We start from the raw sequence: 16,727 nt of genomic DNA on the forward strand, positions 1-16,727 counted from the left end.
TTTGTGAAGATTGTATTATATAGTCATGGTGGAGACTGGACAAATGTGTACAGTATGTGAGAGCAGGATACAATCAATATTTAGCTTTTTTTCTAAGTATTTATAAAAGTATTTGAGCAAATACATAAAAATATGTGTATTCAACTAAATGTGAGTAGTGAACACTGGCACGTTATTTTTGACCACAAAATAGAAAAGCCAATATCAGAACAATAGCATCTATATATATTATCATGTGGCCTCAATGTAATATCTCATAGCCTAATATGTAATAGCCTGGACATATTATCTCATGGCATAGTTTTTTCTAATGGCCTTAATATATTATTATGTAGCCTCAATATATTATCTTGTGGCCACAATATAATACCTCATAACCTCAATATAATATCTTTTATTAAGTGCCCTTAATATATTATCTCATAGCCTTGATATATTATCTTGTGACCTCCATATATTAATGTGTGTTCTGAATGTATTATCTTGTGGCCACAATATAATACTTCATAGCCTCAATATATTATTTTGTGACCTCAACATATTATCTTGTGGCCACAATATAATACTTCATAGCCTCAATATATTATCCTGTGACCTCAACATATTATCTTGTGGCCACAATATAATACCTCATAACCTCAATGGTCCAAATATATTACCTCATGGTCTCAATATAGTGTATTGTGACATAAATATAATATCTTGTGGCCTTCCTATTTTATCTCGTGGCCTTTGTATATTATCTTTTGACATTATTATATATTATCCTGTGGCCACGATATAATATCTTGTGACCTAAATATATGATCTAATGACCAAAACAGTTAAAAACAATGAGAGACACATTCACATGCTCATATGATGAACTAATGAAACTCATGAACCTAATGAGTTGGAAACATGGGTATTTGGGACTTACCTAACTCAACATGTTGTATAAACGTGTGTGTGTGTGTGTGTGTGTGTGTGTGTGTGTGTGTGTGTGTGTGTGTTCATATAACACATCACAGAATGTTAAATTCACACAACAAATGCAATTCTGTGCAAAGGTTAGCTGAGTTCACAAGATAAGTTAGCTGGAAACAGATACACAAATATTTGAGCAAAATGCCAGCCTCAAGGACGCAGGGTATTGCATTAATCATTGAAACAGCAAGTATCTGAATAGACTCCTCAGTAAACCCTATGGAAATGGCATAGTTTGTTATATATATCATCAGCATATCCCAACAAACAAATAAAATATTGATTTCTAATATCGTAACATTAAAATCATGCCATAGTGCCTTCCCTTTAATCTGATTTTTAATATGATATCGCCCTTGGTTACAGTACATGTTTATTCCTTTTCCATTAACCTAAAGACACTCGACTTTGACACTTATAGGGAGAATAGCATCTCTATCATTGCTATTCCGTGCTCAGCACACCAGAAACTGCTGCGTAACTCGAGTGATATTTGTGTCAAATTTTATAATATTACTCTGCCACCTCAGTCCACATGCTTCTTTACCATACAGGCTCTGTATCTCTCAGCTTGGGACAAATGTCCATTAGTGGTGGCTCAAAGCGGAATTACACTTCCTGACTGTAGGGGGAGACCAAGAGTTTACATTTTGCCTATACTTTGCATTGCTTTTTCTAAATATTGATCTTACTAATTTCTCATTTCCTTCTTATGGTTTTATGCTGCTTTTATGTATATAAAGCACCTCAAATGTGCCTTGCCCTTTTTTATACTAGACTCATTGGCTTCATTGGCTTCCTGTAGCTGCTGCCTGCATCAGATCCTGATGCTGGCGCAAACCCTGACGCTGGTCTTCAAAGCCAAGACTAGACCAGCTCCTCCATACTTGATGTCAATGGTCAAAAGCTGATCTGCACCAAGAGCCCTTCCAGCTTCGAGTACAGATTGCTCAGCTTGACCCGCCATCCTTTAAGATCCACGGAAGATGAGCATCCAGCATCCCCAGATGTCCCCCGCTGTCTTCAAACGTGGACTGAAGATCCACCTCTTTCAAGAGTCCTTAGTGTGCAGAGTAGTGTAGAGTGTTGCGGTCTTCATACTGACTTTTATATTTAGTAGTATCTAAGGGATCTTTAACAAATACCCATTCAGATAGTGGTTCTAGTGGAGATATTTAAATGCACTCCATGCATGCAGCATACCCTGTACATTCCAGCTGCTAGGAAACGACAGCATGGCAAGCTTTGGTAAACTAGACTACTTCAAAAAATGAAGCAGCTTGGGCCTATTGCTTCACGCATAAACTTCATGATAGAACAAAGTGCAGCAACTCGCTTATTTTTCTCAAAGGCCAGCATCACACTAAATGATTCTTCCCCCCTTTTTTATTGCTAAATTTGACTTTATACGTTCAACAGATTCGACTTTGTTGTGAGTAAAAGGTAAAAGGTACACGTCTTACATGGATTTAAATAGATTCTGTTGTTTTCAGATCCCTGTTGTTTTTTCCTCTAGGCACTGAGAAGCATCAGACAGTGTGACGTCGGCTATTTACCAAAACAAAGGTGTGAAGTCCTCCAATAGGCTTGCTCTCCTCAAATTCTCCGTGTCCAATTAAAACGTCCGCCGATTGTAGCTCAAATTCTTCATTCTCTCCATTGTGCTTTTTTACATGGAATAGAGGGACTAGTGCAATGAGTCTATTGAATAGTGAATTTCAGACGTTTGGGTACGAGAAGCAATAAGTCTTCCAGCAGCACTAGGCTAATGTTCAGTAGGCTAACACGGCTGGCACAGTACCACATGGGCTGCAGTTCAGTAAGACATTCTAGAGCAACCTTCTGTGCTAGTATGCATCTGTGTATATATACAGTGGCTATTTCACGGTAAGCAGATAAAGATTTACTCACAAGACGGAAGGACCTGAGCACGGACAGCCCTTCCACGTTGGCCAGGCCCAGCTCCACTAGGCTCATTGTCACTATGATACTGTCGAATATGTTCCAGCCGACCTGGAAGTAGTAGTACGGGTCCATCGCGATGAGTTTGAGGACCATCTCAGCTGCGAAGATACCTGTGAAGACCTACAAAAAAGAGCTATTTGAGAGGCCACCCGAGAAGACATGCCGCTATACTGTGGCACGGTCAATTTCAATCAGCGTTTCCAGCCCAAATTATTTTCTACTCCTAAAAAACAGACTTCCAAAATTCAAGCCAGACCCAGGTCGTAGTTTTTTTGTGGTCTTTCCTGCTTACTAGATTGCTCTGCCATCTGCGTTTGTGGTTGCTAATGGAACAATGTTGGTCAGGTTATGAAATAACTACATTTTATGAGGAGGAACATGCCTGAGGCCTGCTAAATGGCATGAATATAGTTTTTTTTCCGCATGACCTTAATATATTATTATGTAGCCTCAATATATTATCTTGTGGCCACAATATAATACCTAATAACCTCAATATAATATCTTGTGCCCTTAATACATTATTTTCTGGCCTCAATATATTATCTCATAGCCTTGATATATTATCTTGTGACCTCTATATATTCATGTGTGTTCTTAATGTATTATCTTGTGGCCACAATATAATACTTCATATATTACAAAATATTATCTTGTGACCTCAACATATTATCTTGTGGCCACAATATAATACCTTATGACATCAATATAATATCTTGTGCCGTCAATATATTATTGGCCCCTCCTGCTAATCTAACGTCCCATTTATACCATCTCTATGTGGTTTTCTTGTCTATCACAGAGTCTTTAATTGCAACCCTCCACCACCCCATCACCTCCCTTTTACCTCATGTCATATCACTCATTTCTGGCTTCCTGCCACAAAGCAAAAGCCACCTGAACTCCAGCCCAGAGTTCTCCTCCCAAATCAGAATATGCTGATAGCTAGGAAACAGAAAAGCTGAATAGAAAAGCTAATAGAGGTGTGTGGGAGGCTGACTGAATTTAGAAAGCTGGAATACTGTGTGACAATGCTGGTTGCTGGGCTGAAAAAGGTTAAACCTCAGCTAGAAGTACAATAGCTGTGTATTTAGTGCCTTACCAAGTTGCCAATGCTTAAGACTGACTCAAAGTCTTCAGTCATTGGGTAGTGCTCCATGGCCATAAAGACGGTGTTCAGAATGATGCAGATAGTGATGCCCAGATCCACGAAAGGGTCCATCACTATGAAGTACACAAACTTTTTGAATCGGATCCAGGGTGCGCAGCAGTCCCACTTTAGGAATATGTCTGCAAATTTGTACCAGCATGGTGGACAGGGTCTTTCCAACTCTTCTAGTTCTGAAAGAGTGAGAAGATCCGGATTATACCAAGTGTAGTGTTATTTCTGACCACAGTGAATAATAAACCATGTCTAGACAAAAAACACATGCTATACAGTATGGACAAAAGTATTTGGACACCTGCTCATCCATTGTTTCTTCGAAAAACGAGGGCATTAAAAAGTTGATCCTGCTTTTGTTGGAGTAACTGTCTCTACGGTCTCTACTAGATTTTGGATGAGCATTGCTGTGAGGATGTGATTGCATTCAGCGACAAGAGCGTTAGCGAGGTCAGAAAGTTGGAGGATCACCACTCCACCTCATCATCCCCAACCCCCCAACTGATCCCATCCAAAACTACTGGATGGAGCACCACCACCATCATTCCAGAGGACACAGTTCTTCCACTGCTCCAAAGCTCCTCAATGCTGGGGGGCTTTATACCCCCCTCTAGCCCATGACTGGCATTAGGCAGCATGGAGTCAATAGGTTCATGTTTATCATCACAGAGAGTCCTATTCTATTGGCTGTGCACAAACATTCGGACATATATTTCATATGTGAATGATGTCTTCTGGAACTTACCATCTATAGCACTGCCTGCTGCACTGGGTTTCCTATTATGCTCACTGGCCACGTCAAGGTGGTCCATGTGTGCTTTGGATCCATTTGATTGTGACACCTCGAGAGATTTCAGAAACAACAATCAATCCCGCCATTGTTGCTTTAAGTTCTTCAGTCATATGGTATCTTATCCTAATCAATATGTCTCAAGCCCAGTTGTGCTGGTTTCAGACGGCCTCAACTGGTCATTGATGTGTCAAAGTGGTAGAAAAACTGGGCGTCCAGGTTAAGTTAGGTGCACTACCTGGTCTATCAGCATGCATTTACCAAGCTGGTTGTCAAGCTTGTCATGATGGTCAGACCATCTAAACTATCCAACTCAAATAAAAAACTACCCTAGTCTGGTCAAGAGCTAAGCTGGTCAGTTGAGGTAAGTGCATGGAGCGTCAGTGGATTTCACAGGTGTCGACATACCTCTTTGTCTGAGATGGGTTTCAAGTCATTGCTGTCGTGTTCTGTCTTCACTTTGCCACCCCCGTCATCGGTCAAATCATGCTCAGAACTGCTATCACCTTTGTTTTTGCTTGAGAGTGAGGTGCAGCTGCCGTTAGCCATTCCTTTTTTTTGCTGCTCAAACAAGTAAATAAAATGTTTTAAAATCACGGTTATATGAGGTTTTACTATATAATTGTAATATAGGGGGTAAAAAGGCATTTGACTTTAAAGGTAATTTAAGAAGTTAATCATGTAGGGGTTGATGATGTAAAGCTTAAGCTAGAGAAGTGTGGACGTATCCATGCTGGGCTAAATCCTGGTTTAACCACTTCTTCTCTCCACATCAGCTCCCTTAAAAACAAACAGTCTACAGTCTATTCAGATAGCTAACCACACATCACGCTGAGGGGACACAGAGAGGATAGTGACACTGTCAGGTAAAACACAGGGAGAATTACTATGTTCTTGTGACAGTGCTAAAAACAAGGCTATGCTATGCTTAGTCCACAATTACAGGCAAATCAGTGCGTTCTATTCAAAGGCCAAATAACAGGGTGGCAAACAAGCCTTTAGAACCACATGCAGACACTTTTCACCCCAACCAAAGTCCCATACATCAAAAAACAAAATACTCAATAAATTCTATGGAATCTCTAGGTAAATTTATTATTATTAGATATTAAATTATTATTATTAGTAGTAGTAGTAGTTCAATTTACTCCAAGCATTATCATTTAGCATCTATCCAGCTCAAGACCAGTTTTGCCGGTAGCTGGTTTCAGAGGGTCAAGGTGGTAGAAAAGCTGGTGATCCAGGTAAAAACATACCTATGTTACCTATATTAGCGATGTCAGCTATTTGGTGGACTACCTGTTCTATCAGCATGACTTCGCCAAGCTGGTCGTCAAGCTGGTCATACTGGTTGACTAGTTTGGTCAAGTTTGTCATGTCAGTCAGCCTACTTGGTCATGATGGGCAGACTGGGAGACTAAACAGCTAAACCAAAAATGCTAAATGGGCACTAATGTTAGTATTTCTATTTCTATTCATGAAGGGGGTCTTTTGCCTTATGTCTGAGTGGGACTCCTTACACCGCATCCCAAATGTCTTCACAAAACTTCACAATTTAATCTCAAATTCCTCACAAAAGCAAATAAGCAGCCGGACGTTAGTATGATTATAGCAAACCTCAGCTTGCTTCCTCAGCTGTTCCAGGATTTTGGCGTACTCCTCTTCCTTCGCTTTAGCTTCGGCAATGGTGGCTTCATTCTGCTCTGCGTATGCCATGGCCACCACAGCCAAAATGAGGTTGATCAGGTAGAAAGAGCCCAGGAAGATAACGACTACAAAGAAGATCATATAGGTCTTCCCTGCTGCCCGGAGAGTCTGAAATATACAGAACACTGTCAGAAGGCCTAGAACTGATTTTTTCAGACCTTAATGAAATACCATTCATGAGACTGTGAGATCACAGCAGAGTCATATCGTCGCTGTCATGCAAAAACCTTGTTCAGTTTACACTGAAGTCCATTGAAAGATACCAAAGTTTTTTTCCTTGTCCTGTAAAGTTGCAGTTGTTCTAAGTTGTAACCTGGACATGAGTTCTTTGGGTTTTTTTTTTTTGCATTACAGCGAAGACATCACAAATGATGTGTAGCAATGATGATCACGGCATGTTCAGTTTTGTTTCAATGGGGAAAATAGCTGAGTACTCACATTACTTAACAGTGCTACACTTCCTATACTGAGGCATGTCAAAACAAGAATACAAGATTAATAAAATGTGAAATTTATTAAATACTACAGCCTCTAATGTGTGGATGTACAAACCAGCTGGAATAAGTTTTCCCAGAAGTCCTGTGTCATGAGGCGGAAGAGGGCTAGGAAAGCCCAGCCAAAGCTGTCGTAGCTGGTGTAGCCGTAATTTGGGTTCCTCCCAGCTTTCATGCACATGTATCCCTCAGGACACCGTCTGTCAATAATGCAGTGAACAGTTCATTCATCCAAAAAAGCTTGTGAAAGTAAGGTATAGACATTCATAAAAACCTGTGAAGTCTTCTGGAAGTTCTTATGTGCTTCTTTTGACAGATTTTGGATCACTGGCACAGTTTCTTGGGAAGTTTCTAGCTTCATTTTGCTCACTCAATGATCTTTGGGTAAATTTACAATAAGTGCATCGCTCTGCAATTGGTCCGAATTTTGTGGTTCTGTGGCAACTGTTGTGAGATTGGAGTTGGACAAGCTTTCCAGAACATACTGTAGCCGGATTTACAGTTCAAATTGCTGTCATATTGAATTGGACCATGTTTTTGCAGCTAATTGAAGCTAGGCAGGTTGGAAAATACAGCGATGAATAAGCTGCTTGAGGACCCGTCTGAGAACTACTGGATTAGAGATTTTAGGCCAGGTTCTCTTGTGCAGATTAAATCCTAGTCTGTCGTAACACAGTGGCAACGCTCCACGCTTGGAGGAAAAGCTAGCTCTAAAACATCGGCTAGCAGACGCCTGAGCCGACCAGCATTACACTAAAGTGATGCTGGGAGAGAGAGCGAGTCATCTACCCACCCTGAGAGAGCCAGTTGTGCTCTCTCAGGCTCCGGCTGCTGATAGCAGGCAGTATGGCTAAATGCAACTGTTTTGGCAGAAGCTGAGCTGTGTGCTATAAGTAAACTTTAGGAATCCTGTAGAGTTTATCTAACCTCAGGACCACCACCAATGGAAAAGAACATCAAGTCAAATTACAACCAAAAAATGTGAGTCCGATGAACATACCCAGAATCAGAGCTGTTTCCACAGAGAAGTGCATCCAAAGAACCAGGGATAAAGTAGTAATGCTCTGCGCAGTAAAGAAAACGACCAATTAAGCACAATTCTACATTAGAAATAATCCTAACCTGGCAGTAAAATGCAGGTTGAAGCACACCGTTAAGACAACACTGTGGATGATCATATTATGCCTATCTGTGATACCAGTAATATCATGTCAAGGATTACAAATGATAAACTGCACAGTTTCAACATGTGCTGCATGCATTTGCACACCTTGGTCACGAGTTACCTTCGTTATTGATGTATTCCTCAAAGTCAAAAGTGCCATTTCCATAGTTTGTGTCATTGAAGCTTGTCGTCGCGTTCATGTATGCCGTGCCATTGAATATGTCAAATGTTGGGCCTAGAGGAGGCCATATGACACACTTGTTACGCAGATTTCCCATGAACAGCTGAAGGCCGATGAGGGCAAACACGCTGAGACAGAAGACTGTCAGGATCATGACGTCTCCCAGCTTCTTCACGGACTGGATAAGCGCACCAACGATGGTTTTCAGACCTGAAAGACACAATGGGTAGGCATGATTCATCCCAAAACTGACATGAGTTTGAGAAGACAAACAACAAACAATATGAAAGTATCACATATTGCCAGTTCATTAGGTACACTTATCTGACACCTACACTCACTGGCCTTTTTTATCTACCATATAAGTGCACTTTGTAAGCTAACAGTATTAAGTAGTAAGCTTTCATTGAATCAGTAAAAAGTGATCACAGCAATGACTATGTGGTGGTATGGTACTGTATAGGGTACAATGGTGTTGCTGGGGTTTGTTCACATATCACCGTCATTGTTAGGAGTATGGTTCATCAGCCAAAAATGCCAATTTGTGTGTCAGTCAGAGGGTGACTAACACTGTGCCTAAAAGCTATAATGTGCATTTCTTCTCTTTTACCCATCTGTCCTCCCCAGTTTTAGATTAGCCAATTACCCAACCCACTCCTTCTATTACATGCCTCCTTCGACACATACGCAACCAGCCACCGCCTCTGCTGCTGATGCAACGTCACCAGGCAACCAACACAATCTGAGGAATTTAAGGAATCTGGGGTACCCATCTCTCATGCATCAGCTAGCAGGCGTCCATGCCAGCCAGCATCCCACAGAAGTGATGTGGGAAGAGAGAGAGACATCTACCCACCCAGAGAGAGCAAGGTGCTTTCAATTGTGCTCCCTCAGGCTCCGGCTGCTGATAGCAGGTATAATCTACATTTATAAGGTTTGAATGTTCTGAAATAGTCTACAGGATATTCATCAGGAACTATATTATTTGCTTTAATTAATTGGCAAAATTGGATTGTTTAAAACAGGAGTGCCCTTTTTGTCAAAGTGCATTGTGTGGCCACTGAGGTGCTCTTTAGAAGGTTCAGACTCCTGTTTGGTACCCACCAGGAATTACAGTAATAGTTTTCAGGGCTCGGAGAACACGGAAGGTCCTCAGAGCTGACACGTTCCCCAGGTCCACAAACTCTGTGATGTACCTGTGGACAACGATTAGCCAAAATCAGTGAGTAGCTCCCAGATCAGATTCGGATTTTACCACAACTGATCAGTGAACAACGATGGAGCGTTAAGCCTGTTAGTTTATTCTACTCTATACAAAAGTACATGGTCACCTGTTCAAATTTGTGAGATTGAGAGATTTAGCCACACCTGTTGCTAACTGAAGTATAAATCAAGCAGACGTGCAACACTGGCAGTGAAAAGGACTGTACTGAAGAGATACCATCTTTCCTACATGTCAGCTTGTCAAATATTCACCATGCTAGAGCTGCCCCAGTCAACTGTAAGTGCTGTTATTGTGAAGTGGACATGTTTTAACTATGAAACTGAAGGCCACACAAACCGAGTGCTGAAGTGCTCTGTCATGCAGAAATGAATCCCTGTAGCCCTGCATGGGAGGTTAGCGAGGGTTCTGGGATGTGATGTTCAGGTGTCCACATACTTTTAGCCACACTGTGCATCTTGGCATGTTTTTTTAATTAAGGTTAGCTTGACATTTATGTGAAATTCAGCTTTACACAGTTTCCTTAATACACATCAATAGAAACTTCATTGTGTTTGTTTTTTTTTTTAAGGAGGGGATGTGACTTCCCTATGGCGACTACTGTAACTCTTCCAACAAGAAGAGCTGGAGTAAGAGGATAAGATCAACATCTAAAAATAGAGCACTCAACACTTTACAAGTGGTCAAACGTTTGTTGTTGTTTTTTTTACTGTATATCTGGACTCTCGTTTTTAACTGTAGGCTATACGTGGGGGAATCTGTAAATGGGGGGTTTGTAGAATGATTTTTTAGAGTTAACTTGACACTTACGCCATGCTGATCACCATGAAATCCAGCCAGTTCCATGGATCTCGAAGGAATGTGAAGTCTCCAACACAGAACCCTCTGGACAAGACCTTAACCAGTGCCTCGAAGGTGTAGATACCTGTGAAAACATATCTGTGACACAAGAGAGCGCACAGATACGATTACAACAGTGAAGCCGGACCATCTTGTGTGCACTGTATAACTTTAAATTCTAATTTAATTATAAATATTTATTTGAGAGAAAGACAAAAACAACACATATTAAAACTGCTGCATGAATATCTAACAGATGTAAAGTTTATAGACCTTTAATGGGGAATCCCTGAGGTGCTTAGCACAGCCATTTAGCTATTGGCTAATAAATACAACAAAGCTAGAGTTGGTGTAGTACTTAACTCTGCTGTTGAGCAAAATAGCACTAACTTTAATCTTAATCTTAATTAAAAGAGACAATAATTCAACTGAAGAGTGTAAAATATAAGGCTGTATAAGAGTGCGGTATACATGACAGCGATGCTAGCTATGTTTCCTTACGGCCTTCACCAGCTAGCATCTCTCCCTTTGGGGTGCAATTCACCCCAAAGCACTCTCAGTGTTTTTTTAAAGTTCCCCGTACCTTCAGAATAATAAAAAGGGCTATTCTTGGTCTTTAAAACAGAAAAGATCATCCCAGAGATTACATGTTCAGCCGTAACATTAAAACCACCGGCCTCATACAGTCCAGTCTGACACAAACTGCTGTAAACTATCGAGGCATGAACTCCACAAGACCTCTAAAGATGTCCTGTGGTATCGGGTACCAATACATTAGCAGTAGATCCCTAAAAAAAAATCCTATAGGTTGTAAGGTGGAGTCTCGACAAATCACATCAATTAGCCTTAGGTGCCAATGACCTTGTTGCGGGGTCACAGGTTGCCCTTCTTTGAAGCACTTTTGGTAGATACTGACCACTGCATACCGGGAACACCCCCAGACCCTGCCTAAAGTTTTGGAGATGTTCTGACCCAGTGGTCTAGCCTGCAATATTTGGCTCTTGTCAGAGGACCTGCTTCAAACACATCACCGTCATGACCTGACTGTTCTGACCTCACTTGCTGCCTAATGTGTAGATCTGAAACCAGACAATCGATGTAATTCACTTCACCTGTCACCGGTTTTAATGTTATGGCTAAATATGTATTTTATTATTATAGTACTGTTGTTTTTTTACTTACTCCATGTTTTTGCTCCATGCTGGGGGGTTACTCATCGTCATAAACACACAGTTGGACAGGATTGTTACCATGATGAACATGCTGAACAATGTGCTGCGCAGTCAAGGAGAAATTTGTATGGCTGTTTGGCTGCCGAGAGCCACAGTGATGCCAGTGCTGTGATGGAGCTTCTGGACGCTGGCAGGCCATGGTCAGAAATGCTTTGGCAACTTATACTGTTCAAATTAGCCTATTTCTGCTGCTGCCATCACAGTGCATTCATCTGCAGAGCACACTGTATAACGTTAAGACCCTATATTAGACACTATTTGTCCAAATGTTTGTGGACACCTACTCAGAGAGTTAATAGGGGCTTTTTTATTAGATGTTTGAACATTGCTGTGATGATTTCATTAGCCACTGGAGCATTAGCTACTGCAGCTCATGACTCAAGGTATTGGATTGACTGGACTTCTCTCTTCCACAGCCTTTTGGAGGTTTATACCCCTCTAGTCCACATTTATTGGCAGCTCCAGAGCACCAAGGTCTATTAGCAGTGCTTTTTAGGTGAGCTATGGAGCTTCTAAATTTGGACCTGCCAAATAAAATGCGTTAGCCATAAGTGCACCTTAAAATAGCAAAATTCACCAAGTACATCTGTCTGGATACATTGGGACATATTGGACATATTCTGTCTGTGTCTTTATGATCTCAAGTCAGAAATGTGGAGAGGTATAAGGTTTAATTCCATTATGTCTGGGAGGAATCATGCATAATCATTTTACTTTAATTAAAAAACAATACATTGAATTCATTTGGAAATAAAATCTCATTAAAATAAATGAACTTATATTTAAAGGATATGAATGTATGAGTACTCTGATGGCTCCTCTGCGGACACGACTAAATGGACTCAGAATGTAACAGGCAGGCTCAGCGTTGAACCTATTGATTGTATTCCCTTTACTGATCACGATGAAAGTCTGCAAAACAAATGAAAGCAAGGCTCAACACAAAATTCAGATACAATAGTTGCAACACATACAGCAATATCTGCCCCACTGCAGTAAGCATATCATATACAGCTGCTGTGGGAATTAACGGTTAGGCCCAAAATGAAATAAACAATATACAAATATAACTTGTCCCAAATGTAGTTGATCAGCCAAGACATGGGTGGTTTATGAAGTTTGCAATTTTAATTTTGTACTAATTAATTTTGGATTCTGTACTGAGGTAATTTAGCTGTACTGGATTCTGTACTGAGGTAATTTAGCTGTACTGGATTTTGTACTGAAGCTAATGTAGCTGTACTGAAATCTGTACTGAAGTAATGTAGCTATACTGAATTCTGTACTGAAGTAATGTAGCTGTACTGAATTCTGTACTGAAGTAATGTAGCTGAACTGAATTCTGTACTGAAGCTAATATAGCTGTACTGAATTCTGTACTGAAGCTAATATAGCTGTACTGCATTCTGTACTGAAGCTAATATAGCTGTACTGGATTCTGTACTGAAGCTAATATAGCTGTACTGGATTCTGTACTGAAGCTAATATAGCTGTACTGGATTCTGTACTGAAGCTAATATAGCTGTACTGGATTCTGTACTGAAGCTAATATAGCTGTACTGGATTCTGTATTGCGGTAATGTAGCTGTACTGAATTCTGTACTGAAGCTAATATAGCTGTACTGGATTCTGTACTGCGGTAATGTAGCTGTACTGGATTTTGTATCTGTTTTATATATACTTTTGTACATTTTTGAGATCTTATTTAACATCACTGTAGGTATGCAGTTTGCATGATGCCAACTGATGAGCTATAAACGTCTTTCACATTAGCCTTGTCGCCATACTCATGTCTTGGCTCGTTGAGTACATTTGTGCACACAAAGGGAAAATTCGATCTTTGGCTTTAAAATTAAAAGGTGCCCGAAAGCCCTTTTCTAATGGCTGAGAGCGACCAGCTCTTTGAAACATGCTCAGTGTGATTGTGTTGCGTGTAGAGGTCGCAGGACTGACTTTCTGTGCTTTGTAGTAGGGATCCAAGTCCTCCAGAGGAATATTGAGGAGCTCTGGTGGTGGGTCTCCGTAGATGAAGGGCACAACCTTGCCGGCCTCCAGGTCACTGGTGGGTTTGGGGAGGTCCTCCTCAGCAATCTCGATGTTCAGGGCTTTCCTGCGCTCCTGCTCGGCAGCTTCGTCCGCCATGTTCCGCTCGATTTCCACCAGCGACTCCGGCGTGAAGCGGCGGAACACATCGATGCCTGTGGGGGGGAGCAGGCAGGCCATCTTGGCATTCTGCTGGGCGAGGGATGCCACCACCTCGGGGTCTCTCAGCTGTGCCCTGCAGGCAGAGGAGAGGAGAAACGTGACACTAGCAGAAATCCCATTCCACCTGAAGAATTTCGGTTGGAGTCACTATACATTTCCTAGAAACTGGCTTTTCCACCAAGAAGACAATTACAAATGTCACCTGAAGGAATTGCTACAGTTTTTCAGTAGTTTGTTGGCAGAGCATGAATATCAAGAACAATCATGTGAAAAACAAAGTACACCCTGTTAAAATGAAATAATTTAACATAGCAGTCCTAACATTAGATGAACACAACCTCAGATTAACACCAACACACAACAGATTATATAGTGTCTTTATTTAACAAAAACTAGGCCAAAATAGTAGAAACTGTATGAAATTAAGTACACGCTTACTGCCTCCATAGGAATAAGGAGGGGGTAATCAAATGCCCTTAAATGGCCTATGGACCGCTGTCGGGCCAAACATGTTATTACAAACCTCTATTACCAAAGAATAGCCCCATAGTTTGTACAGACGTCTCTGTAGTTACTAAGTAATACACCTTAATGTGTAATAAGCCTTGCTGCATTAAGGGGTTAAAGCATAAGTGTGACCACCTCTATAAAAGTAGATGTTGGCAGTTTGCTGGTCAGGACCAATCAGGTGTGTGTTTACACAATCCCAAGGACGAAATACATCAGCAGTGATCTCAAAGAAGCAGTTTCCCAACAATCTGGGAAGGAGTATAAGTCCCTCATTCTCAAGTTCACGACAGCTCAGTTAGAAAAAGTATGGCGTGTTCGGAGGGTTGACAGGAGAAAGCCTCTTCTGTCTCAAAAGAATGTGGCAACACGGACTAAGTTTGCAAAGTTGCATCTGAACAAACCACAAGACTTCTAGAACAGTGGATCTTTGGACAGAACCGAGACCAAAGTGGAGGTGTTTGGCCATACAGCACAGCACCATGTTTGGTCAAAACCACTTCATACACTTCATACCAACCGTTAAGCCCTGGGGGTGGAGGGGTGATGATTTGGGCTTGTTTTGCAGCCACAGGACCTGCAGGGCAACTTGCGGTCATTGAATCGACCAAAGTATTCTAGAGCCAGCCAACGTAAGCTCACCTATCTCACCAGCTTACACCTGGCCAAAATTGGGCCATGCAACAGGACAATGATCCCAAGCACAGCAGCAAAACTACAACAGAACAGCTGAAAAAAATAAATATATATTTCAATGGCCAAGTCAAAGTCCAGACCTCTACTCAATTAAAAAGCTGTGGCGGGACCTTGAAAGAGCTGTGCATCAACAAATGCCCACAAACCTCAATGAACTGAAGCAACGTTGTAAAGAAGAGTGGGCCAGAACGAAGCAAGAGACTGATAAAGCCATACAGGGGCATGCAGAAAACCATTACTTCAAGTTCATGATAAAGGTGATTGTATGGATTAATTGATTACTTAGATTCTACTTTGTTTTTTACACACTGCTTCTGCATTCTGGCTTCATTATCGATAAATGAATAATGAGCAGTGGAATCTGTTGTGTAGTGTTGTTCATCTAAGATTGGATTTACCTGATTTTAAGACGTTCTAAGGACCAGATGTTTTTTTCTGATACATAAAACAAAAGAACTCTTAAAAAAAGAGGTGCTACAAAAGTTCTTTGAACTAAGCCATAGAAGGATGTGTGTGTGTGTGTGTGTGTGTGAAGAATCTTTATAGAATTTAAAGAATCTTCACTTGATTTAAAGTTTCCTTAACAATTCCAACTCACACCCCTTTCCAACAAATGAGATGCTAGTCTCTTTATATTAATTATTCATATTTAAATAATGTTTATAAATTTGCCCTAAAAAGGTGCTGGAAAATTATATGCTGCATAAAACCATATAAATTGATAGATGGCTAGATGAATATTTCCACACGTCTAAAGCCATTCCGACTATAACAGTTTATTTCATCTCTGTAAATTGTCAGATAGACTGACTCATCAGTAGGACACAGCACACAATACTATAATGACCAAATAACCAACAAACAAGAAACACATTCGTTTAATTAACAACAGCCTTATTTACAAAAAGCATCTCGTAAAAATGATGATCCACCGGATAGTACTATAACTATTACTACAGCCACTGACCGACACGGCACGTGTTTACTCCACATGGGTTAATCCAGCAGTAAGTGTAAGTGTAAAGTTACACTTACAGTTGATGTGGCCATAGTTTCAGGTCTTTGGATTTCTTCAGGCGAGCTGCACGGTTCCTGCGCCACAACTCCAGAAGGGAGATCTTTCGTCTGGGCATTCTACCTGCTGCCTGCCCAATGCGCTGCCTGTTTGCGCTCGAATGCACTGGACTAACGAGGGAAGTACACTAGCTGCCTGCTGTGGCTGATGCACACTTTTATTCTGCCAATTCAGTTGGACTTAGAACAGACAACCCCCCCTTCTCCCTCCTCCTCAATAAGTCCCAAAACTGTCCCGAAAACAAAGGCTCTATTGGTTCTCTGAACAATTTTGGAAACAGCACAGCAGCTCAGCAGGAATGCGATATTCCAGCAGAGTAGCAGGTGGAGCGCTGGTATATATGTAGATATAAAATAATGCACTTCTACTGAATTCAGATCCAGTGACTGGGACTGATTCTGAAGAACTTCTGACTTTGAATGGATTGTGACAGGATGCATGGAAGTAGAGGTTAGAAGATCCATTAGGTCCATTGTGGCCATGAAAAGACAGGGTCCAAGGGGCATGGTCAGCAGCAATA

At 41.0% G+C, this 16,727-nt stretch overlaps 1 protein-coding gene across 1 annotated transcript in view; it reads right to left on the reverse strand.

Moving 5' to 3' along the window:
• scn4ab (sodium channel, voltage-gated, type IV, alpha, b) overlaps positions 1-16,319 on the reverse strand; it is a 36,005-nt gene extending 19,686 nt beyond the window's left edge. Inside the window, exons 1-14 of the mRNA XM_072675183.1 lie at positions 16,168-16,319; positions 13,678-14,002; positions 12,516-12,636; positions 11,675-11,762; positions 10,463-10,591; positions 9,535-9,626; positions 8,371-8,640; positions 8,085-8,148; positions 7,143-7,284; positions 6,501-6,698; positions 5,292-5,444; positions 4,839-4,935; positions 4,034-4,272; positions 2,878-3,051 (exon numbers count right to left, since the gene is read on the reverse strand). Coding sequence (XP_072531284.1) covers positions 2,878-3,051; positions 4,034-4,272; positions 4,839-4,935; positions 5,292-5,444; positions 6,501-6,698; positions 7,143-7,284; positions 8,085-8,148; positions 8,371-8,640; positions 9,535-9,626; positions 10,463-10,591; positions 11,675-11,762; positions 12,516-12,636; positions 13,678-14,002; positions 16,168-16,265 — 2,190 coding nt within the window. The 5' untranslated portion in view covers positions 16,266-16,319. The remainder of the gene's footprint in view (positions 1-2,877; positions 3,052-4,033; positions 4,273-4,838; positions 4,936-5,291; positions 5,445-6,500; positions 6,699-7,142; positions 7,285-8,084; positions 8,149-8,370; positions 8,641-9,534; positions 9,627-10,462; positions 10,592-11,674; positions 11,763-12,515; positions 12,637-13,677; positions 14,003-16,167) is intronic.
• Between the last annotated feature and the right edge of the window lie 408 nt (positions 16,320-16,727).

The sequence above is a fragment of the Salminus brasiliensis genome, chromosome 3 (assembly GCF_030463535.1).
Source record: "Salminus brasiliensis chromosome 3, fSalBra1.hap2, whole genome shotgun sequence".
Lineage (NCBI taxonomy): Eukaryota > Metazoa > Chordata > Actinopteri > Characiformes > Bryconidae > Salminus > Salminus brasiliensis.